The following is a 26,460-nucleotide window of genomic DNA, read 5'->3' as shown; positions in this document are numbered from 1 at the left end:
TCCATAACCTCACTGCCCTCACCGTGAAAAACCACCTACGCTGCTTCAAATGGAAGCTCCGTTCCTCTAATCTAAAGGGGTGACCTCTGGTGCGTTGATTGTTTTTATGGGAAAAAAGAACATCCCCCAACTGCCTATAATCCCCTCTAATGTACTTGTACAGAGTAATCATGTCCCCTCGCAAGCGCCTCTTTTCCAGAGAAAACAACCCCAACCTCGACAGTCTAACCTCATAGTTTAAATCTTCCATCCCCTTAACCAGTTTAGTTGCACGTCTCTGCACTCTCTCCAGCTCATTAATATCCTTCTTAAGGACTGGAGCCCAAAACTGCACTGCATACTCAAGGTGAGGCCTTACCAGGGACCTATAAAGGGGCAAAATTATGTTCTCATCCCTTGAGTCAATGCCCTTTTTTATACAAGACAGCACTTTATTTGCTTTAGTAGCCACAGAATGACACTGCCTGGAATTAGACAACTTGTTATCAACAAAAACCCCTAGATCCTTCTCCATTAAGGAAACCCCCAACACACTACCATTCAGTAGATAGTTTGCGTTTATATTATTTCTACCAAAGTGCATAACTTTGCACTTATCAACATTGAACCTCATTTTCCAGTTTGCTGCCCAGTTATCTAATTTTGTCAAATCGCTCTGCAAAGCGGCAGCATCCTGCATGGAACTTATAGTTTTGCACAATTTAGTGTCATCAGCAAAAATAGAAACAATACTGTCTATGCCCACCTCCAGGTCATTAATAAACAAGTTAAACAGCAAAGGCCCAAGGACTGACCCCTGCGGTACTCCACTAACCACACTGGTCCAATTAGAAAATGTTCCATTTACAACCACTCTTTGTACTCTATCCTTCAGCCAGTTCTCTATCCAATTACAAATATTATGTTCTAGGCCAATATTCCTTAATTTGATCATTAACCTTCTGTGAGGTACTGTATCAAACGCTTTAGCAAAGTCCAAGTAGATGACATCAACTGCCATTCCAGCATCAAGGTTCCTACTCACCTCCTCATAAAAGGCAACTAAATTAGTCTGGCAAGATCTGTTACGCATAAAACCATGCTGGCACAAACTAATAGTATTGTGACACAAACTAATAGTATTGTGCTTGCTTTAGGTTGTTTTGTTAGGTAGAAATAGATATACAATATTCAATTCATTGCTTTGTGACTTTATCTAAACCTAGGAAATTTTATAAAGTTAAATACCAACTTATTAAAACACCACTAATAATCATCAGAGAATTTCGATGCCAGCACTAAGTACCTGGCAGGCCTAGATTTCATCCCCAGGGTGCTGTATGAACAGATCTGATCATTAAGTCATTAACAAGTCTGGTTTTGCTGTAATACTAAGGGGCACATTTATCAAAGTACAAATTTCGGACATTAAAAAGTACGTTTAGGAAAAATTTGGATTAAACAGGAAAATTTCTAAAGTAAGTTGATTTTGCGAAAAGTCGCGTCGTACTTGCCCGAAAATATTGTCGTACGATCCGAAAATTCCGCAATGTTTGTATCCGAACGATCGTAAACGGCGGGAAAACCTTTCTGCCTTTGACCCTTCTGTGCATAATTTTGGAAGCCTCCCATAGGACTCAATGGCACTCTGCAGCTCCAACCTGGCCCAAGGGAAGTCTCCCATAGGGCTCAATGGCACTCTGCAGCTCCAACCTGGCCCAAGGGAAGTCTCCCATAGGGCTCAATGGCACTCTGCAGCTCCAACCTGGCCCAAGGAAAGTCTCCCATAGGACTCAATGGCACTCTGCAGCTCCAACCTGGCCCAAGGAAAGTCTCCCATAGGGCTCAATGGCACTCTGCAGCTCCAACCCGGCCCAAGGAAAGTCTCCCATAGGGCTCAATGGCACTCTGCAGCTCCAACCTGGCCCAAGGAAAGTCTCCCATAGGGCTCAATGGCACTCTGCAGCTCCAACCCGGCCCAAGGAAAGTCTCCCATAGGGCTCAATGGCACTCTGCAGCTCCAACCCGGCCCAAGGAAAGTCTCCCATAGGGCTCAATGGCACTCTGCAGCTCCAACCCGGCCCAAGGAAAGTCTCCCATAGGGCTCAATGGCACTCTGCAGCTCCAACCCGGCCCAAGGAAAGTCTCCCATAGGGCTCAATGGCACTCTGCAGCTCCAACCCGGCCCAAGGAAAGTCTCCCATAGGGCTCAATGGCACTCTGCAGCTCCAACCCGGCCAAGGAAAGTCTCCCATAGGGCTCAATGGCACTCTGCAGCTCCAACCCGGCCAAGGAAAGTCTCCCATAGGGCTCAATGGCACTCTGCAGCTCCAACCTGGCCCAAGGAAAGTCTCCCATAGGGCTCAATGGCACTCTGCAGCTCCAACCTGGCCCAAGGAAAGTCTCCCATAGGACTCAATGGCACTCTGCAGCTCCAACCTGGCCCAAGGAAAGTCTCCCATAGGGCTCAATGGCACTCTGCAGCTCCAACCTGGCCCAAGGAAAGTCTCCCATAGGACTCAATGGCACTCTGCAGCTCCAACCTGGCCCAAGGAAAGTCTCCCATAGGACTCAATGGCACTCTGCAGCTCCAACCTGGCCCAAGGAAAGTCACGGTACCGAAGTTTAATGAATCCAAAACTTTCGTATTCATTGCAACAAATACAAATTTGTCGCAAAGTACAAAAAAGCCAAATTAACGAAAATATTGCAGAAAATACACAAAAGTTGTAAATCCAAATTTTTTGTATTCGAACCTGTTGTACTTTAATGAATGTGCCCCTATGTATAATAACATTGTCATCAATGATATTTAACTCCTTCCTTGCCACATGTGATATTAAATTTCTGCCTTCTATGTAACTTTATACAGTATCTAATAGTGATAAGTCTAAAGCACCTAAACTTTCTGAGTAATCTTAAAAACATTTCACCGCTCATTTGAGCAACTTCTTCAGTTCAGCTAAGTGGCTTTAAACCACAGTCGCCAAAGTCCAATTTAAATTCAGTTAGGTTTCAGTTGAGGTGTGAAAGTGTGGTCCAGTCTAATGAATCTCATTGTGACATGTATTTTTTTAAATTACATGATTATAAGTTTGAATTGTTGTGAAACCACAAGGGTAAGGATGCTAAAGTAGCATTGTATGTTGCTGATAAACAATGTTGCAAGCCCCTACTATGTTTATGGATGGTTAGGTAATAATGACCTCCTTCATGCCTCTTTCAAACCATCTGGTCCAAAATGTGAACTTTGCTGTCCTCAGAAGAGTGTTACTGTTCATTTAGATGTCAATTGACTGCTGAGTCTTATCCTGACTGGTTAGTGTGTGGGGCCATTCTCTTACTGGTTGTTTTATCACACTAATGCAGTGCTGTCCAACTTCTGCGGTGCCAAGGGCCAGAATTTCTCTAGCATACATGGTGGAGGGCCGCTAATGGAAGCCAGTTTTGACCACTCCCATTTTTTAAACCACTACCACTTCAAACCACACCTATTTCATCACAATGGTGGTAGCACAGCAAAATCCCAAATGCTTGGTCCTTACTGCAGGGATATCAACCGTCATTCATATGTGAAAGAATTACATTATGTGATATTAAGATATACCCTTAAATCCAAATTCCTGCCGCCTCCTCCTCCTCTGTGGAGGATTTAATGGCTATTTTCAACTGCTAACAAACTCCCAGAACAAACCCCTGCCAGGTTCACCTCCCACAGGCAGCATAGGGCAGGCAGAGTATGGCACACACAGGCACCACTCTGCCTGCCCTACCCTGCCTTTGTGTGCCATACTCTGCCTGCCCTACCCTGCCTATGTGTGCCATACTCTGCCTGCCCTACCCTGCCTGTGTGTGCCATACTCTGCATGCCCTACCTGTTTGTGCCATACCCTCCCTGCCCTATGATGTCTTTGTGTCATAATCTGCCTACCTTACATGGGCGTCCACAGAAGGGGGCAAGAGGGGGCACTTGCCCCCCCCCCTGGAAAAGTAGCAAAAAAAACCTCAGTCGGACTTCTGACTTGCCGGCTGCAGCATCTCCCCGGCACTTCCCACTTGTGACGTCAGAGGCAGCGCCACCTACGGCCGGCAGACAGTCCAGCGGCAGCTGTCTGAGGAGGGTCCATAGGTGCTTACATGGCACAGGTTATGTTGGGTTTGAGTGTAGCTGCTCAACCCTCATAAAATAAACCACTGTCTCCTGTGAATGTTTCCCGCACCGATGTTGTTTCCATACAGGTTGGAACTGGCCAGTGAGTCCAAACACAGGACTGTAATTTTAGAGGCGATCCCGGGATATTATTAGTTATATTACATATGTGCAACACTATATACTGTTCTACTCCAGTTGCCCTCTGTCTAAATGTACATGTGCAGCATTATCGCTGCTCCTATCCATTTGCCCCGCTAAGAGAGAGCCTGCCCACCCCAAGCATTCCTACACATACACACTCCCATGCCTCCCCCCCAAATCCCAAACAAATGAAAGGGTGCCCCGCCTTCGGCCTCACAACTGGACGCATCACACCGGCCGCTCCCTGAAGCCCTTTCTGTAGCTCCTGTAGCCGCTCGGTACGACCCTCACACCCACCCCAGTTCCGTAAGCGCAGCTCCACTCGCAGCCCCTCTATCTGTACACATCTGCACCGTCCATGCCCCCTATTACTACAACCTTCACCTCAACTCCTCTCCCCGTTTCTCATGTGGCACTGTGAGGAGGCGGGCTTTTCCCTAGCAGGTACAGGCGCTGGACACGCCCCTAAGTGACTTCAAACTGTCCCACCCACATTCTGGTCATGTGACTGTGACATCACGACCTCCTGAAAGCCGCTCCAGTCTGGCACCCAGTGAGAGTTTACATCATGTATATGTATATATATATATTTGTCTGTTGCAGGATGATGCTAGCTTACTTGCCCTCCTTGGAAACTTTTCTGCGGACGCCCATGCTACCTTATGCTCCCTGTGTGTGCCATACACACAGGCAGCATAGTCCAGGCAGTACCTACAATGTCTGAGGTGTGAACAGGTGAACAATGTGGGTGATTACAGCCTGAGCCTGAGGTGTGAACAATGCAGGGGTTGAACAATGTAGGGATTAAAAGGTGTGAACAACACAGGGGATTACATGTTTAAACAATACAAGGGGATTCCAGCCTGAATCTGAGGTGTGAGCAATGCAGGGGGCCAGTTAATCTCAGTACTGATACCATTTAAGGCTTACATAAAGGAAAGCCATCAAAGCAGCCAGACAGGTGGGGGGCCACACAGAGGGGGGTCACGGGCCGCCAGTTGAACAGCACTGCTGTATATCATGACCTGAATGAATAAAACCCTTAGTAAACATTCTTGATTTCTAGATCCAATCGTCGTCGCATAGTGGATGCTTCCCCTGCATCGCCGTATCGCCTTTTTTCAAATAAAATTTTCCTTTAACTTTGTAATGCCTATTTTGGAGAGCTTGGGAACTCTTTTTGTTAAAAAGAAAAAAAATTGGTTGAATGTTGAAAATACATCTCCAATTAAATTCTAAGGAATTTTAATTTTTTTTCAATTAAAAGATAAACCTTAAAAATTTCAGTTTGGCAACACCATTTTTTCCAGTGGCGAAGTATTGTTCATTAACATCATATAAATAATCTTGGGTTATTCTGTATTCTATTTGATCATGTCAATGCATGTTTGAATGAAGCGTCCTACAGAAATGGCAGCCCTTTTGTTTATTCTCCTGGAAGCATGCCACAACATTTTTTTTCCTTAAAATGTGATAGATACTGTTTAACAAATTTTCTTAACTGAAACAATGTCATCATGTAAACATTGCAAAACATATAAAAAAAAATTAGAATAACATTTTAACGAGAAACTCCAATGATAAGACAGCCAAGCAGATAAACTAAAAAAAACTGACTTAACTAGAGGGGGAACTCAAGTAATAAGGCATAAAGGGTGAGTGGAAAAAGAGTCATGATGATTAATTGCTGCTAAAAGTCAAAAAGTAACTCCCTTTAGTTAAACTTCAATACTTATTGCATCCTTATGAAGCTGACATCCCTTATTCCTGGCACACATTAAATCACTTAATTTTTATTATCTAACATACAATATGAATTGAATGTTGCAAAAAGCTATTTTTTACTTTTGAAAGTTGGCGTGCTTAATGTAATTGTTGGCAAAAATATAAGTAATGTATTGAAAAATAAGGAGTCAGAGTCAAAAAGGGTCCTTTTCTGAAGTTTTCAGCTTAACCTCATTAAAGTTACCAGTGTAACGCTTCTAGGAAATGGCTTAAATTATCAGTTGAAAGAAAATGTGATCCTTAAATTCTCAGTATAATGTTCATATTCCTAAAGGCAAAGCAGTTGATAATAAATGAACTGCAATTAATCTTTTATTTTTACAGATATAGGTTGGTGGGAGTCTTATCTAGAAGAGATGAATGACTGGACTCCACCACATGATGCTAGCCTCTATATAAGAATATGTATATATATCTCATCACTCATTTAAAACCACAGCCACAATTATAGTTGAGCAAACATTGATTCAATTGTTGCATGTATTGATGCCATTTATTAAAGGTTGCCCCTAAATACCTTCCCACCTGCACCTACACCTGCACGTATTTGTACCAATCACTATTGCACCTGCCCAGTGTAGGGAATCGCACGCAAGTGCAACTATTAAGGCAGAGAAACCTTAGAAGATACTGCCTCTACAAGGTGTTACACAGTGGTAATTTCAGGTTTGCTTATATGTGCTGTGTCAATACATACAGACATCATTTTAAGATCAAGCAATAGCAATTTTGAGCGTAGATATGTACTGTATATGGGAGTAGGAGAAACAATAGGTTATCTGAAAGCAGTTCTAATATGTAGCGCTTGCTTTTTCTGAGACTTAGGGGGAGATTTACTAATCCACAAATCCGAATCCCGAAAGGGAAAAAATCGGATTGAAAACTTTTTAAAAATTTAGCAACTTTAGCTCCGTCGCGATTTTTTTGTATTTGTCACGACTTTTTCGTCGCCGCTGCGACTTTATCGTATTTTGCGCGATTATTTCGTTGCTGTCTAAAATTTTTCTTATTGAGCGATTGTAAATGGCGGAAAAACCAATCTGATTTTTTCGCGATGGCGACGAAAAAGTTGCGGAAAATATACGAAAAAGTCGCAAAAATACCGATCATTACGAAAAAACGCATTAAGACACCTTCGGACCATTCGTGGATTAGTAAGTCTCCCCCTTAGACTCAGACAATGCACTGAGACGGCTGCCTACCCACCAATATTACAGCTAAAAGAAAATACATTTGTTGGTTGTCATAATAAACAACCTGGGATCATTCAAAAACACTGGGTGAATTTACACCTGGGCAGCAAATCATGGCAACCAATGACATACTGTATTGCATATTGTTCTATTTGCAGCTGCAAAATTGTCCCATTTTCACAGCCCCCTTTTTAATGTATGTAAAAAAAATTTAGTACAAACCAATAATATAAAGTAATAAGGTAATAACAGGTATTACATTTGTTCTGGTTCTAGTAACACTGAGTTCCTAATCAGTGGGTAGCATTTCCTGTACTGCTGAAATTAAGCATCTGGATGATAAGTATAACTAGACCAGCAATACCACTAAAATAATTAGAATAATGGCAAACACATACCTGTGACCAGCTTTATATATGTGAGAGCACCTTTAACAGTTCCTTTCATTCTCTGAACTGTAAAACGATAAATGGCACCTGGGGTTAAATTTGATACAGTATAATGTGTGAGTGGATCAGAAACATTATATTCTCTTAAAAATGTCTGGTTAGATAGTATTATTCTGTAATGTGTAAAATTGCTTTCACTGTGATCCCAAGTTAAGGTTGCTGAAGAAGTATTTGCTGATTTTATGGTAAGACCACAAATTCCAGCTGGTCCTGCAATAAAAGAGAAAGTACATTCTTAGAAAAGGTAAATTTAGATTTAAAAAAAACTTTTATAAAGAAAAACTGGAGCAAAATTTATGCAACTACAAATCATTTTACAAACTCATCCATCTTTAACAGGTGACAATGATAAGTTATATCTGGTATCTGTTTCACAAATATAATTAGTAGGTTTTTTTTCCTTTTATTGGAATAAAAACTCCCTCAATGGGACATTTCTATAAAACAATTTGCAAGCAGATCACTTTACTCAGGGCATGTGTTCATGGTGCATTAAAATTATAAACTGTCCAGGAAAAGCTCAGTCTGCCATAGGTTGTAATGTTTATGATCTCCAGCAGTTCCAGGTGGGTAAGATAAAGCCATTCCTTTGCTCCCCACACATTCCCCACACTTAGACAATTAGCTGTCATGTTGACCACCATCTAGAAGCACCTATATGCCAGCCATGGTCTAATCTATATTTTGTAATTGACCAGTTTCTACTAACAATATACAACCATTGGTTGCACACACAAACATATGCCAAAAGATTTCACCATGTGGGGACTACATTTTTTAATAAGATTTGTTTTTGCAATAAAAAAAGGAATTTGAGTTTCAGTGATTTGAAATAATAACACTTCAGTAAATGTTTTCAATTGAATTTGTCAAGGGTTTGAATACTTTTGCAATGCACTGCAAAAAGCCTGCATATAATTTGCTGGAGCGTCGAGACATTATACGAACAGACCAGTTTCAATTGGACAGCCCCTTGTTGTAACTTTTTAATGTCTTATTTTCTACACCCCGTTATATATAACACCCCATCTTGTGACCTTGTTACTGGCAATTTCCACCCTTTTTTAAAACAAAAGAATACAGTACTAAGAATTATAGGGGCCGATTCACTAAAGGTCGATAACACTTATCGCATGCTTTTTTGCGTTAAAAAGCACGCGATAAATAAGTACTGATTCATCAAATTCATTTCGCATGTCATTTTTCGCACACGGCGGAAATTATCGCGCATGCGTTAAAATATGTGTAAAATCGGTCATTGCTAGTTAAATAACACAAAGAACATCGCTCCTTAATTATGACACGTGTCCTTTTAGTGAATCGAGCGTTAAGCCGCAAAAAATAAGAAGCAATAACATTTTTAACACGTTATAAATAGCGCTTGTTTTATCAACCTTTAGTGAATCGGCCCCATACTGCCTTGGAGAAAACTGCAAAAATGTTTTATAACTGCTTTATAATTACAACTGCATTTTTACACAGGCTTCATACTTACTTGTGCTAATTAATTTCTCTAAAGGCACACTAGCCGCTTTCCCATTAATGGTCCTAAGTTGAAATCTGTATTCTACACCAGGCAAAAGGTTTTTTACTTTTACTTCATTAGCAGCAGTAGTTATCTTGGAGAGGCTGTTGCTGTTTGCTGGGTGGAAGGTAAGCTGTCAAAATATTTTAAGTAAATGATGTTGAGAAAAAATTATCATGCAACTTATACAAATTTCAAGAAAACAAGTAGTTACAAAAATATAATTATATCACAAATTATGTTTAGAAGTTTTCATATGATTCCCACTAAACACAGACGTATGGTAGGACCAAACACCATTCCAAACAAATTCCAAAATTGAAAACACCAACATTTTACCCCACGTGCTATAGGCATAAGTGTTTTTTGTTATTCCAAGAAAGAAATGTAGAATAAGGGTGGCCAATTGAAAGTACAACTCTTTGCATTGACTCTAGTTCAAACAACTAAAACATGTTTGTTGCCTTGTAAAATATTAAACTGGAGAATGCAGCAATTTGACATTTTCCAGTTATGAAAAGTGTGTAATTAATTGACCTACTGATCAAAGTATTTTCTGCTTTTATCAATACAACAGAAAGTATTTAAATGAGCAATCAAACGACATTCTACCCCACTGAATCATTCATCCCCAGAAAATGAATTTGCACTGCATAAAAGGTCACCTATTGCTTACAAAATGTTTTCCAGGCTACAGCTAAGGTCTGAAAAAGCCTCAGTTGAAAAATATGCCTCATGGATGAGTACTTTGGCGGCCTGCACCAGATTTCTACTATCGGAACCAATAGCCATGCTGAGGCTTGTGTATGCACACATTAAATTGACTGTCCCAGGGCAGTCCAGGACACTTGCTTAAAATGTGCATTTGTTTGATGTAGAATTTGGGTGGCAGTATGCATATATTGAACAGCACCTGGATTCTATGTCACACACATGCGCAATCTAAGAAAGTGTCCTGGGTTTTTTGAGGTCACAACTGCAGTGGGGTAAACAATTTTTATGTGAGAGGTGCTTTTCAATTAAAGCAGACCTGTCACCCGCACATAATAATCATTATAACAAAAAGTCCTTTGCAAATTAAACATGAAACCCAAACTCTTTTTTTTATTAAATCATCCATACCTGTATTAAAGTCTGACCTGTTAATAATATATTACATGCCCCGCCTCTATGCCTGAGGAATAGAGGTGGAGCAGGCAACATATTATTGACATCTCAGATTTTTAATCACTATTACTTTCACTTTCTATTTGGCACCTCCTAGATGTTAGCTAGATAGTGAACACACAAGATTTTGGAATTATACAAAATTTGCAGGTCAGGATGGCAAAACCTTTCCGGGAATTGATGGTGATATTGATGTGTTGCCAGATAGGAGCGGCAGCACCTTCGACCCAGAGCACGGAGGGAGCATTACAAGGGGAGCCCCGGAGACCCAAGAGGAGGACCAGGCCACCAGAATGCCTTAGCCCGGGTCCACCACAAGACAGGAGGAAGTAGAGGAGCTCATTGCCGGTAGAGCAGGCAATGCAGCCTCGGCGGGGAGAGCATGCTCAGGGCAGCAAGAACAGCGCAGAGCAAGGAGTACAGAGGCTGCAGTTGGCAGTCTAGAAGCCAGGAAGGGAGACACGGCCAGTCACATGGTCATTGTGGCAGTCCCAGGAGGTGGAGGAGATCAAGAAGCAAACAGACACGGCCCAGGTCAGCTTAAAGGCTTACAAGGTGAGATGAGGGTCGGGAGCCAGGAATTCAAACAGCTCCTTGCCCGGGGAGTGTTGCCATTGTGTTTGCTCACCTAGGTCACTGAGAAGAGAAAGGAGGTGGCAGGACTCAGCAGAAGAGAGCAGAGCCTTTGCAGCAGTGGCAGGTGGGAGTGGAGCCCGGGGGATCAAGTAGGAAACAAGAGGCTCGGCCACGGTGAGAAACAACTCGGGAGCAGAGACTGACGGCCTTGGAACTGCAGTGACCAGTGGGCCATGAAAAAGTAAGGCACAAGGGGAGGGGCACATCATCTTTGCCGCAGATCGGTGCATACTATTTATTGGTGAGATGGCACACCAAAGAGGACTCATGCAAGCGCACGTAGTGCACGAGAAGGCTGCAGGCATCCCCACGATGGTGTCAGCATGCGTCCCCGCTGCTGCCCCACTAGAGCACCAGGTAATCTTTCAGATGGGAAAAATGAAGAAGAAATGGACAAGTGGTATGGGAAGATCCCCAAAACTTGTTTGAGGGCATTTTGCATCCTGGTCATTGTCATATGAGATAAAACCCTGAGAAGTGATGAGCCCTGTTTTGTTACCTAGAAGGAATCTGGGATGCGGCGGGTTAGCATGGTGGCACTAAGATGAGCAATTTCGGCAGTGCCACTCTGTTAACCCATGGATGAGATGGGACCAGGTTGCCAAGACCTTGTGGATGAGGCTTATCATGGAATAGAAAACATTGCCCTTTCCTAGGCCCGTCAGTGGGGGACAGGCTCATAGATTGGGTTGTTGCTGGCAATATAAGGAAGTGGAATGCAAATGGGGCACATAGTGCAAGTACAAGTGCTCAAGATGTAGTGGAGCCCAACCCTAAAGTAGGTGCTTTAAGAAATGCGAGTGCAAGGGGCACAGAGGCTACCAAAGGGGAGGACCCCAGTGAAGTTAGGCGCAATGCAGCCATGGCTAAATCAATACAGTAAGAGGGAGTTCCTTGCAGATGGGTTTCTCTTCGGTGCTAGGATCCCTTTCCAGCTGCGGCAGGGCAGGTACACTGGAATTTAAAGTAATTTGACAGGAACCCTGACGTAGCATGAATCAAGATTAGAAAGGAGGTGGAGTTGGGGCAGATGGCAGTATGCCTAACCAATTATTAAACAAATTGCAAATTTTTCCCTTGGGGGTGGTCCCCAAGAATGAGCCAGGCAAGTTCTGGCTGATCCACCATTTTAAAATTCTATCTATGTCTGCCTAAGGGTTGCTCAGTTTCTATTTTGAGAGGTTCAGTTGCTTTTTGGAATGGGCGGTGAGAAGGCAAGCAGGGTCCAGGAATATAGTGCATTACCTTGATGATTTTTTGTGTGTTGGACAGGCAGTGCCTTTCTATTGGAGGTTTTGTAAGAGATTGCAGTGGAATTTGAGTGCCACTGGCCCCTAACAAAACATTGAGTCCAACAACGTGCCTGTGTTTTCTGGGCCTAGAGATAGAGACTGTTGCAGGACTGGCCAAATTACCTGAGGATTAGCTGGGCGACCTATGCAAAGGGGTAGAGAAGCTGCTAGACAGACGGAAGGCGAAGGTGATCCCTATGTGAAGGGTCTTCTGCCGGCATTTACGATGGCAAATGGCAGGGGGTAAGGAAGGGCATCATCATTTGTGGATTTCGAAGGAAGTCAAGGGAGATCTGTGGATTTGGGCCCAATTTTTAAGAGACTCCAATGGCAGTGTGAAGAGGTCTCTAATGAAGAAATTCAATTGTTTACCAATGCATCTGGCAGTGTAGGTTTTTGGTGCTTACCTATGAGGAGTGATCCAGCATTCTGCACACCACCATCAGCATAGGTAAGTGGGGAAGTGTCGGTGGCAGAACAGACATATGGGTATGGCAGATGGGGCAAAGACAGGCAGATCAGATTAGGTAACCTGGACAGGGGAACCAAATGCCAATGGGGATGCCCACAAAGGTTTTTACAATTGTGTCCATCGATGGCTGGCCCATTGTTAATTCATGAGAATGGGAAGCCACTGATCCGGTACCAATTCACTACAGTGTTCAAGTCAGGTCTAGAAAGGCTGGCGGGGACCCTAGGCAATACGGGACACATTTGTTCTGCATTGGGGTGGCTACTGAGGTAGCAAGGGCCGGCTTAGTGGGATCATCCACAGCTGGGCTTTCCAGAGGGCCAAGTGAAAGTAATATGGTGTGGTTTTCGAGGCTTACGGGGGCCAGGCTTATTTGACAAGGTGACCGAGACAGCAGTCACTGAGGCTACCCCAGATATGTTTGCTCCATGTAGGCGGCAATGACATGGGAGTCGTGGCGCAGAAGGAGCTGGTGTGGAGGATGAAAAAGAAGATTGATAGGCTGTGATCTCGGTTTTTAGGGGTTATAATAGTGTGGTCTGAGATGGTTGACAGGCTGTGGTAGCTAAGGGCAAGGAATCCAGAAGCGATGGAAAGGAGCAGAAGGAAGGTGAATGAGCTGATATGTGCCTTAGTCCCGCACTTCGGGGGAGTGGTGGCCAGACACAGGGAGATGGAAAGTAGGTTACCCGGTTATTAACGGGGGGTTGGGATAAACCTGTTGGATGGTTGGACATCTTCAACATTGACTAAGATGATGGGATTGAAAAGGCCTTGTAGCTTTCGGTTGGGTGGGCGTGTCCGACATAAGGCATTATGCCAGAACGCCCGTGGCGGAAGGTTAGGTCTAAGGCTAAGGATTTTGGCCACAGGTCAGTTGTAAGTGGGGGGTGTGGTTGCCAGATTAAAGGGGGCAGCTAGCCTCAGGGATCCGATTGTTGGTGGGGGCAGGAATAGCTCCCACAAAATTGCAGCCTTTAGCGGCTTATTGTTATTATGTTATTAAGTTGTGAAGTAATTCAATGTTACCATATTATGATTAAATTATGATATTGATAATGATCTCAATGTTTTATGTTTTGTGAATAAACTGGCTGCGGACTTTGAATTCAACAAAGGTTTGAAGTTTGTATACTGGGGTAGTGGGGGGGGGTTAGGAGAACAACATTGACGCTGCCATTGTCATGGCATCTGCCTGCTTGCTGTGATTTTGACTTCCAAGACTTAAGGAAACAAAAATGTTTTGAATAAAAGTCCAGTTTCTCATGTCCAAAGGGGTAGCCTCTGGTTTTTTAATGTTTTACATGTGAAATAGATCCCCTGCTGTCTATAATAGCCTCTAATGTTATTTGTTCTAATCTGTTCTCTGTGTGGCTCTAGTGTTTTGTGGATATAGGCACCAATAAACAGTAGCTGCATCTGATGAGGGGGCCGCATGTATTGGACTTGTTTACAATGCTGGCCATACACACAGTTTCATATATCTTTTTGTACCCACATTATGAATATCTTTTAGTGCATCTGTTTAATGTATAAATTATAAACAGTTAAGGTAATTTCAGCATTGGGAGAGCAGGCACAAAACAAAACACTCCAGATTTATGGCAAAACATATACATATACTTTACTCTATGCATTACTGGAACACACACTCATATCGGTCTATGTACCAGATGTTAAGTAATTAGAATTTATGTTTTCTTTGAACACAGAAAAGAATGTGAGGTACTAAGGAATTAAAAACAAATTAAAAACAATTAAAATGTGAGTGGTGCATATGAAAGTATAACGTTTTACTGTTATTGATGGGAGCTTTCATGGTTCTTTGAAAAGTGGATACCAGAAATGCAATTATAAGAACAGTCATTAATCAAATGTGTTTTTAAATTGTCTCCTAGTAAACCTGTTTCTTAAAGGAGAAAGAAAGGTAAAAACTAAGTAAGCTTTATCAGAAAGGTCTATGTAAATACAGCCATAAGCACTCACAGAAATGCTGCACTGACTTATCTGTGAAAAGATTTCTTGTGTCTGTAATTCCTGTGCCAGAGACACGCAGCTTTCTGCTGTCTCCTCTCTCCTGCTCCCCTCTCCCTCAAGAATGCTAAGAACTCACCTTCCCCCTTAGGAATGTGGATCTGAGCCAATCAGCAGGAAGCTGACTCATAGGGGCACATTTACTAATCCACACATACTCCAAATGCGTGTGAATGCGTTTTTTTCATAAGGAGCAAATTTTTTGTGACAATTTCATACCTTGCGCGACTTTTTCATATGTTACGCAAGTTTTTTGTACTTTGCGACAAAATTTTCGTTACAAAATCGTATTGTTGCACCGAGTATGAAAGTCTCGGATTCATTCAAGCTTCGTTATCGTGACTTTCCTTGGGCCAGGTTGGAGCTGCAGAGTGCCATTGATTCCTATGGGAGGCTTCCAAAATCATGCACAGAAGGATCAAAGTCGGAACGGTTTTCCTGCATTTTACAATCGTTCAGATACGAAAATTTTATGATTTTCTGATCGCCAATACGATATTTTCGTGACTAATACAATTTTTTTCGGAAGCATATTCGTGATATTTGCAATCTTCAGAAATTTTCGTATCCAATCCGAATTTATCCCATTCGGGATTCAAACTCGCATGAATGTGCCCCACTGTCTTACTAACTGAGCATGTTTACTTGGTCTGGGTGTCTGTGCAAGAGTGAGGCATTATGGGAACTTTCTTTACACAGCTCAGCATTTTTTCTTCCTGTTTGGCTTCTGATCATCTGAACAGGTGAAATATGGGGAGACTTAAGGGCACTATTGAAACAACTGAAGGTATGCCTGCAGCTTGAGATTAACTCTTTATTAGCCTTTCCTTCTCCTTCAAAAACCATAGATTTCAAATGTCATTTGAAACCATTTTTGCAAGTATGAACATACTATTATAATAATTTTATTTAAATGAAAATAGGACTAATGACAAAAGATATTGTTTAAAAAATATACTGTTTAAAAAAGAGATATTGTGACTATCAAATTTTTTTTTTAAAAAAGCAGTAATAAAGGAAATAAATTAAAAAGAAAAGTACTCCTGTTAGCAGAAATCTGCACTGGCTTGAGGGTCTTCCAGCAAGCACAGTGGAGCGATTCTCTTCACGCTTCTTCCCCCTCAGCTATTATGACTTTCCTTCCCCTTTAAATAAATTTTACCGGCCACAAATGCTGTAAACTATTTTTGAAATGTAGGATCCCCCACAAAGTTGTACCAGATATGAGTAAAAGAGAGGCCATTTTAAAATATTTTAAAAACACAACACATTTGAAAAACACAAAGACAAATTAATAAAAATATAATTGCAATATAATGTAAATGAATATAATATAAGCATTATCTTAAGGAAAAAAAGATAACTTTTTAAATCATTTAAAAATTCTGCACAACAATTCGCCAATGGCAAAATGCAGAAATTCGCTGCGAATCCATACATGAAAAATGTCACTCATCAATACTATTACGCTAGCCAGCTACATTTTTAATACTTAAGAATAACTGTTGTCAGAATTAGTAAACAAAAGTTGCATGGAATCAGTGGTGAAAATCCCCACCGAACTTCTACTTAGTTAACTTTTACATCACAGGGTATAAAGTCTCTGTGTGAGAGCTTAAATCCTTATATCACCTTTAATTTTTAAACAGTAAATTGAAAAATAGATAGTTGGCTTTTAAATATGTACAATGAGAACCTGATGAACTTGAGAAATGCTACTAAATTCTAAAGGGTAAAGAGGCCAAGTTCTACAGTATTATGTAAAATAACTCCATCAAGGCAATGCGAAAATGTTAAAAAAAATAGAGAATACAAGTGCTTGTATTTGAATGTAGTTCTTTTTTTCATTTACAGCACTAAGATGGTAAATTAGATTGATAAATGTTGCATGATTAGTAAAATGATCTTGGCTAAGTTAGTGAAATTTGCTAAGCAACTGGCATACTGTTTCCTGACGCATTAAAGTTTAATAAACAGTTCAATTGGTTTTTAAAGAACACATTTCAAGCTGGCTGGGCATTTCTATTATTAAAGCCAGAATAAAATAGAAGCACAAACACTTTGCATTTTATTAATTACCAGTTAAAAGTGATGGTAAAAGGCACACATGACACTAGTATGCATACAAAAAATGTTTTAGGCATTAACATAATGTACATCTTCACAAAAAAACTCAGCAATTAGGACTCTTTTTTCTGAAATTTAATTTTTTTTTAACGAAAAACATTGCTGAGTGTCAAATACTTGTATTGTACAATAGAATTTTTTTAAAAAATGGTGTTCCCAGTGCTGCAGAAATCACATGTTCTGAACATCAAAAGGAGATACAGCAAGGTATCCTGCGCCAGTAAGAACTATGCAGAAAAATATAAGTCTAATATTGTATTTGAAATTGTGTTGGAATAAAAGGTCACTTACAAACACAGCAGCAAGTGAGGTAACACTAAAACAGAGACAAATGTTGCATTCATTAAATGTACTTGTGTCAAAACACATTCTTGTGCTGCCATATAGTTGAACCATAGTCTATTGCAGGCATCCTCAAACTATTGCCCCACAAGGTAATTTACCCGGCCCCCACTATGATCTGACACGAGGGCACAGCAGGGAGCCGAAGGAAGCAGCGGGGAGCCAGAGGAAGCCTGGGAGAGCCGGAGAAAGCAGTGGGGAGCCAGAGGAAGCATGGGAGAGCCGGAGGAAGCAGTGGGGAGCCAGAGGAAGCATGGGAGAGCCGGAGGAAGCAGTGGGGAGCGGGAGGACATAGGGGGGAGCCGGAGGAAGCAGCGGGGAGCGGGCCATAGTATGAGAGCCAAAACAGAGGAAGAACAATACTACTGCAAATACAAATGTTACTGCAATTGTAATAATTAAATAAAAAAGATCAATGATAATCACTTAATCAAATTTATAACAAATCTAAAAATGGAGTACAGAAACCTGCAGCAATTTGGAACCAGGGGATGGCAGCATGCATTACATAAAAATGGTTGATTGCAGCCATTTATTGCACTTTGTTGCCAAAGACCCTTATGAACTTTTTCTTGAAAGTAATGCAGTGCTGGTGCTCTCTAGAAATATTTAAAAGAAATAATTTGAAATAATAATGGTAAATATATATCAACTAGACAAGTTAAAATGAAAGCTCTAGATATGGTATCTATATATATATCTATATATTTTTTATTTTTTTTAATTTATTTTTTATTTATTTTTTAGAAAAATCTGTTTTTAGTTTTAGTTTTTTTTGTTGATTTTTTTTAACTTAATAATGACACAAAAGTAATAAATAAAGTCTTACCTCAAAGTATTCATATCTCCCCATTGGAAGTTTCCAAGAAAAGCTAACAGAATTTTCCTCTTGTCTCAATACTTGCAAAGCTGATGGTGGGTCAGGATCTGAATAACATTATCAATATACTTGAATTATATAAATGGCATTATTAATACAATTTAATTATTTAATATCTACATTTTTCTATATAACTTGATACAGATACTACTGTATTGTTTTGTAGGCAGAATACATCTTTCTACAAAGGAGCATCGTCGGTACGATGGTCACATTATATACAAATAAGTAAAATGTTACCTAGCTTCATGACTTTAAACAAAATCTTAACAATGAAAAATTGGATTGGCAAACATTTACAGATCTGATATTTGCTATTTAGGCAAAATCCTTAGATTATGGCATATACTGTATTGTTGCTATCCAGTGACTCTATATACACTACAATTAGATGGGATCTCAGATTATCAAATCTGTCCAATTACCGTATATACTCGAGTATAAGCCGATCCGAATATAAGCCGAGGTACCTAATTTTACCTAAGAAAACTGGAAAAACGTATTGACTCGAGTATAAGCCCCTCAATGGTGCAGCATGAAAAGCATCCATATACCGGTATACAAAATCTTTAATCCAATAGCTAAATATGGCATTTCTGTATTCTTTAAATACAGTAAATTGCTGTTCTGGATGTCACTTCAATGAGTACAAAATTATTCTATATAAATTTGGTAAAACAACTACTGTGCCACTAGCCATAGAGCTTAGCAAGTTATGTAAACCTCTCATAATATAGAGACCAGTACATCCCTCTCTCTTTTTTATTTTTTCATTCATGACTGTACATAAGCCTGAGAAGAACTGCATGTGGGTACTTTTGATTTAATTAGGTGAGCTTATACTCGAGTATATACGGTAATCACAATTATTTGTTTGCAGATACTGAATTGTTCTGAAAATTTTGAACCTGCAAACTAAATTTGTTTTTAAACATATCAACCTACAGTTATGTGACTGACTGGCCAACAGGCCAAAGAGTTTGATATTGTGTAGTGTGTCCACCCCAAGGTGCCAAGCATTCCCTTGTGGTATGGCAATACATTTGGCAGCCAAACCAACAAGTGTCCCCCGAGTCAAAAGTCATTTATAAATCAGAATCTTAATGGAGATGGGTATCTGAAGATAAGGGTGTACACAGGCACAGTAACTTACTAAGAATTTGTGTCTTACATGTTAACCATAAATTAAATCCCTGAACCAGACACAGCATCAAATTCAAACATTCCAAACATACTTAAGAAAAGATTATGCACATGTGCAGTATTTTATCTACAAGCTGACACATTTGATCTTTGCGGAAAAAAACATTTATATGGCACTCTCCAATACTTGCCCGTATTTCCTGAACATAAAAAATGTACTGAAAAGTAATAAACATTCCTAATGACATATGCACATTTATATTTAAGTTAAATATTAAAAGAGTAAGCTACAAATACAGTATAGACATACCTGTGGTAAAATGTATAACTGTAGGAGAGCTCTTCTTGTGGTGACTAGTGGTGACTATACTTATGAGATACTCAGTTCCAGCTGAAAGTCCATTAACAGTATAATTGCTAGGAATTAAACCCAACATCAGTAGCATATATAAGGAAAACATATTTATTTAAAAACAGGTATGAGATCCATTATTCAGAAACCTCCAAATGATGGGATGGTCATCTCCAATAGTCTCCATTTTAATTAAATATTTGAATTTTTTAAAAAAGTCATTCCTTTTTATATGTAGTAATAAAACATTAACTTATACTTGATCCCAACTATGATATAACTAATCCTCATTGGAGGTAAAACAATGCTATTGGGTTTAATGTTTACATTATGGGGCAGATTTACTAATCCACGAATTCGAATCACAAATTCGGATTGGAAACAAAAATTTTCTGAAGATCGCAAATATCCCAATGCTTACGAAATTAAATCGTATTACTCACGATAATATCGTATTGGAGATCCGAAAGTCACGAAATTTTTGTACTGACTATTTTAAACTTTGCGCTTGGGCGCGAAAAAAATGGCAAGAATACGCATTCGTGTCTTAGTGAATCGCCCCCTATGTTTTAGTAGACTTAGGGGCCCATTTATCAACCATCAGATTTTTTTTTCTCAATTCGGATTTTCAGTGCTAAAAGTCGTAAAAAAAAGTTGCATTTGTTCAAGATTTACTAAGCGTTAAAATGGCTAAAAATCGAAATCTGACAATTCGCCAGCTAAAACTAAAAGCTCAAGCATAAGTCAATGGCAGAGGTCCCTTTCCTTAAAGATCCTTCTTTTGTTTCAAACTTTAGAGCAGGGGTCTAAAGTTTTATTACCAGTGAGCCACATTCAAATGTAAAAAGAGTTGGGGAGCAACTCAAGCATGAAAAATTTACCTACAGGTACCAAATAAGGGCTGTGATGGTTATTATGTAGCCTCTATGTGGACTGGCAGTCTACTTTGATTGGCAGTGCACCTGGTTTTTATGCAACTAAAACTTGCCTCGAAGCCAGTAATTAAAAAATTAGCACCTACTTTGAGGCCACTGGGAGCAACATCCAAAGGGTTGGTGAGCAACATGTTGCTCCTGAGCCACTGGTTGGGGAACACTGCTTTAGAGGGTTTTTTTTTTGTGTGACAATTTAATAAAGTAGAGGTTTTGGTGTGACAATTCCAAAATTTTCAGTTTTTTGCAGCGACAATTCAAAAAAAGTTGCAGTTGCTGTGAATTTTTCTCACAGACTTTTATATCGGATTTTTTTAGTAAATGTCCGAAATTCAAGGAAAGTTTAGTTGAATTTAGTCGAATTTTAAAATTAAAAAAATGATAAATTGTAGAGTTTTTGTAAATCTGCCCCTTAAGGTATGGAAATCCAAATTAAGAAAATACCCCTTATCCAGAAAACCCCAAGCCCTGAGTATTCTGGATAACAGGTCCCAGACCTGTACAATGAAAATCAAAATTTATAATTTTGCATCAGGAAAGATAATATCATTCTAAGCAACTTTTTAATATGGTTATTGGTCTGCCCTCCTTTTCAGAAATTGCTTTGTATATGTCTTCTTTTTGCCTGGACAAAACTGATAATCTTTACAAATTTTACTTGCATCTTGACTCTGCTCTCATCCAGAAGCTTGCAGAAACTTGCTGCCTTCAATTCAGAAACATTTGTCCATTCATCACAGAAGAGACAAGAAAATACTCATCCATACTCTCATCATATCCTCAATATTTACTGTAACACACGATGTTAACTCCCTCTACCTAAAATTATGCCACTTTCATTCATTTTGAACACTGCTGATAGACTCGCTTTTCCTCCCAGTTCATAAGTGGTGTCTCTCTCTGCTAATCCCTGCACCTGTCATACACAGAAATTCTGTCTGTTTTCCTTCTTTTCTGCTTATATTTGGTGTGTAAAGACAGCACCTAATAAGACAGAGTTTATCTATTATTTTCTTTCCTGCAAAAAATACAGCATGTTGCACTGTAGTTTTGCTCCCTATATAGACTGCTGCGGTAATGAAATAATTAAATCAAATCTCTTCAGAAAAAACAATGGGACCATTTACAATGGTACTGCATGGCAGATAGGTGCTACATGGGGCATACTCAGCATGAAAAGAGACCATTTATTAATAGGCCCCAGTGAGATAGGCTGCAATCCATAAAGCCATAGATAATGAATCAGTTAAACCAAACTAGATCAGAGTTGTATTGAAATTGTTGGAGAAGTGATGTGTTCATACAGTACATATGGTTGCCCAATTTTGAACATGTATTTTTGTTTACAAGTTATAAATGGAGCTTTTCAGCTACATTCAGCCACAAAAAGGCAAAAACATGTTTCCATTCTAAAAACAAGCCTTGTCACATATAATATAAATGCAGTTTTAAAAAGCAAACAGAACCAGAGAACTATAATTGATAATGAATACCTTTGAGTAGGAGGCAATATTTCCGTTCTGTTGAAGTCTTCAGAAGTCATAAAAATTAAATAGCCATCAAGCTGGCCTAATGCCCTTAACCCATGGAAACATAATGACCCTGTATCTTTGGTATAATTTAGGTATTCTGGGGGAGCTGGAACTGTTATCAAAGAAAACAAATGTATTTTTAAAAGTAATGGTTAGTAGCACTATAAGAATTAATCAAATTGCATTTTTTAGTATCTGAGAATAACTCTGGAAAACTCCTTCATGTTTAAGCAGTAAGCGCATTCATTTAAATGTAAGATACTTGTAACTGTGCGTGTTACTTTTTATTATAATGTTCAGGTAAGACACTAAGTTGCTGCAGTAGATTGGATGTGGAAAAACCATCCAAATAGCCAAGGTCAAATAACCAAACCAGTAAAGCTGTTTTGTGTGTACGGCTTCATATGGAATGCAATTTCCTGCTAATGTAATATATCGGGATATTCATACTGTAGATGCAATGAGGGCTGCCATAATATGTCTTTATAGGGGTTCTACTGTACATTATGTTTTCCAATGGAAATGTTTCGATTATTTGCCTTTTTTAAGCAAAAGTATCACTCTTCTTCTTGGATTGCGCAATTTAGTTTTTACAGTATACTGATGCAACTGCTTCAAGCTGCCCCTTCCTGCTTTTAGGCTGTGTTAGTGGTACCATGTTAGTGGTATAGTTGGATATGACAAAAGGATTTATATGCAAACTATCAATTAAACTTGAATTGAGATTTAGTTATAGTGAGTATAGCAATCTAATACAGATAAGAAGCTAGATGCCAGAAGAAAAGCAGCAAAAATGTTCTTGCATACAGGTTATGTGTATCCCTTGCACTTTATATTAAGCAGAAAATATAAATCAGTGGTAATCTATTTAGTATCATTAGTAGCAATTTGTGTCATAGAAAAGCACAAGCTTACCTGTCTGAATTTCTACTGTAACAGGTATGCTGTCCCTGAACTGCTCCTTTTCAGTACGTAATGAAAAGATATAAACTGTACCAGGGATTAAATGAAAAAAGATGGCTTTCTCCTCAGTTACCTTTTGCACCTGTAATAACAGAAAAGATTGTATAATAAATACTTGTGATCTATCCATGTGGATCAGAAACCCAACTACAGAGACTTGAGAAAGGTCCTTCTAACAAAAGAACTTGGTCCATTGTAAGATCTTTTTCTCTGATATATGCTTCTTTCAATCAACACTGTATTAATGCATGCAAAATGTGTTCATATTTCGCTATACCTACTTGGGTTTTTAATAAAAGGAAAAAAATAATCTACAACTTTTACACTAAGTAACATTAGAATTGAGATTCTCTTTCTGATTTCAAATTTTAAATCGTTAAGATTAAAAAAAATGAAATTAAGCCTAACAAAACCATCACCCATCTCTTCCAAAACACAATTTAGGATTTACGATAATTTTTGCTTCTCTCACCTCATGGTTTATGGTACCATTTTAGAAATCATATGCTTGGCTTTTTCCACTGCAGCCCCTTTACAACATAACTCAGAAGCCACTAATTGGCTGGAATCAGGGTCGGACTGGGCCGCCGGGACACTGGGAAAAATCCCGGTGGGCCCCGGCCCTAGTGGGCCCCAGCAGCCCAGTCCGACCTTTGCTGGCGCTCCCCCTACTGACTGTTCCTCCCCGACGCGTTCAATTTATACGCGCTCGGGGAGGACGTCAGGCGGGGGCCCTGCGGGGGGATAAGGGGGGCCCCTGGGGGGGTTAGGGGACGTGGCTGGGGCACCTGCAGGGCCCCTGGGGCGGGAGCCCCGGTGGGCCCTGCACCCCCCAGTCGGACCCTGGGTGGAATTATCAACCCTTTTTCATTTTTCTTAGCAATAATGGTAGTTACAATTCACCATTGCTGATGACTTCAGATTTAACAATTTGTTTTCTACACTAAAAATAACTGTCTGCATCCTTTCTCCCCACATGTAGCATTGGGGAGTTTGGGCTCAGATAGATGCACAGAACTGCTGCTAATGCCCCATTTCAATTTACATGTGTAACTATACTTACCATAAAAATATTTGAACTGCTCTGACATATAATTTCATATTGCTGGAAATTCCCCTCTGCTTTGTCCCAAACTAGCTGAATAGAAGTTTCATTGACCATGCCTTCACGTAGGTTAAATGGACTTGCCAGACCTAAAATAATAATTTGCCATCTTTATATATCTGTAAAAGTATTTTTGCATATTGTATTTGTTTTTATTTATATAGCACCATAAATTTACACAATGTATTTCCAAATCATAAACACAAAGGGAGTACAGTTAATATACATTAAACAGTGAGTGCTAGGAGTTTCAATACATAGCTGGAATAAATTCCCTATCCCAAAAAGCTTACAGTGTTTTAATTGGATTCTGCATGTATTCATGATAAACTCTACATGCAAGCAAGCAGCTTAACTTCATTCCAGACCTGCATGACATTTTGCATTACTTTGATTTGCTAGGTAATATCAGGCCTTCATATTAGCAGAAAAAAATATATCTAGCAATTTAATTAATGGGGAAAGTATGCCACTAATATTGTATTGCCTAGCTGAAAGAAAATCATAAAAGTGCTTTTACTGTACGTGCTTTTTTCTTGATACCCCAAACCAATTCCCAAGAATACACTAGAATAGTCCCAATTCTTTACACACAAGTTATTCTTAATATATTGCAAACATGAATGCTAATATATTAAACTTTTTCTTGGCTGTAACAATTTATCCAGTTGGGTAGTAATAAGGCAAAATTAAATTAAACATAGCTGGCTACAAAAAACATAAACCCATTGTTAAATTACTCACACGTTTTTACACTAGTTTCATATGGTGTGCTCTGCATGCCATCACTTTTTGTATAAATGCTGAATTCATATTCAGTGCCTGGAAAAAGGTCATTAAGTTCGAATCTTCCAGCAGGGTTACATGGAAATGAAATATTTTGGTTAGCTCCATTCCTAATTGTTATAAATACTTCGTCAAATATTCCCTCATTAGGCAGGTGAGCATATAAAGTCACACCGTGTGTGCGCTGTTCTAGTGGCACCACAAATATGACAGGCTTTGGCTCTGTAAAACATAAGAGAAGCTCATAAAGCAAACATTATTCAATAGTAAAATGTTTTTAGCATCATTCAAAAACAGATATACTTTTTTTTAGGTATTAGAAATGTAATAACACATAATTAGCAACATGCAAAATCAGTGTATGCATGTTATCAGTAGGTTTGTATGTCCAGATGGCACAACTTCTGGCACTTATGATCAAAATTATATCTGTGATTCTTTTGCTGCAAGTTAAAGGTGTCAATCGACGTAGACCACTGTGGTCTAATAAGCTTTATATCATAAAAAATAAACTAACTAAAAATATCAATAGATGCTGCAATTCAAGTTGTGAACAGGAAACAGAGAAGCTGTTTACAATACAAAGGTTTCTGAGGAAACCTAAACAAAAGTCAAATATTATTCTTGGCTACCTATTCTCCTTTAGGATGATTTTAGGATAGAATTTAATGAAAATGAAACATTTTCACTTTAGGGGACATTTAAATAAATACATGTATCCCCGAAGAAAACAAATAATATATAAAATGGACACATACTTAGTGTCTGATAGATGAAGACCATTTCACTCATATTTCCATTTTTCACTGCAGAAATTCCAATTTTATAAGTCATTCCAGGCACTAATGAACTAATTTCCATCCAATTTGTTTTGTTAACCAAATATGTTGCTTCTGTAGAAAGAGGCTTCAAAGGTTTTACTGAAATGTAGAACTGATTGATTTCTTGTGGAGGTTTCCAGTAAAGAATTATATGTTCCTCTCCTACTTCTGCAGGTTCAGCCCAAACATTTTGTGGTGGACTAATACCTATTAATAGATGTCAGTTAAAGCAGTCCCATAACTTCAGTCAATACAAATAATCAGCACTTTTACCCTTATTACAATTATTAAATCAATTAATGTTACATTTTGTTTACTATAATTAAAAATAAATCCAAATAAAGGAAAATTTACCCCTTACCATTGTAGATCTCAATAAAAATATATCACACATAACAGTCTATATGTAAACCACTGCTTCATATAAATAATGTTGTTACAAACAATATACATTACTAGTAGGATGCCCATTAAATAATCAGTGTAGAAAAAATTACACATATGAGGCACATACATAATAGGTAAAATCAGATTATGAATGGACAAAGCTGTGCCTTACTCCCACACTTCTTCCCAATTAGATCCTGACAATAAATTACATACAGAACATGACAAAATGGTGTCTCAAGGTAAAATATATAAAAGGCTAAG

At 39.3% G+C, this 26,460-nt stretch overlaps 2 protein-coding genes across 5 annotated transcripts in view; both read right to left on the bottom strand.

Annotated features, from left to right (window-relative positions):
- ptprq (protein tyrosine phosphatase receptor type Q) overlaps window positions 1–9,581 on the bottom strand; it is a 134,271-nt gene extending 124,690 nt beyond the window's left edge. For all 4 annotated transcript variants that reach the window (XM_031898882.1, XM_031898883.1, XM_031898884.1 and 1 more), the window contains exons 1-2: window positions 9,196–9,581; window positions 7,650–7,910 (exon numbers count right to left, since the gene is read on the bottom strand). In XM_031898882.1, the coding sequence (XP_031754742.1) occupies window positions 7,650–7,698 (49 nt within the window). In that variant the 5' untranslated portion in view covers window positions 7,699–7,910; window positions 9,196–9,581. The remainder of the gene's footprint in view (window positions 1–7,649; window positions 7,911–9,195) is intronic.
- An 11,675-nt stretch (window positions 9,582–21,256) lies between these two features.
- LOC116409536 (tenascin-R-like) lies at window positions 21,257–26,019 on the bottom strand. The gene is made up of 6 exons (XM_031898203.1): window positions 25,747–26,019; window positions 24,947–25,210; window positions 24,161–24,291; window positions 23,050–23,179; window positions 22,096–22,246; window positions 21,257–21,308 (listed from the first exon to the last, which is right to left on the bottom strand). The coding sequence occupies exons 1-6, from the start codon at window positions 25,847–25,849 to the stop codon at window positions 21,257–21,259; spliced, it is 831 nt and encodes a 276-aa protein (XP_031754063.1). The 5' UTR covers window positions 25,850–26,019.
- Between the last annotated feature and the right edge of the window lie 441 nt (window positions 26,020–26,460).

This window comes from Xenopus tropicalis, chromosome 3 (genome assembly GCF_000004195.4).
Source record: "Xenopus tropicalis strain Nigerian chromosome 3, UCB_Xtro_10.0, whole genome shotgun sequence".
NCBI lineage: Eukaryota > Metazoa > Chordata > Amphibia > Anura > Pipidae > Xenopus > Xenopus tropicalis.
Note: the sequence above shows the minus strand (reverse complement) of the source record. Positions and strands in the feature narration are given on the sequence as shown.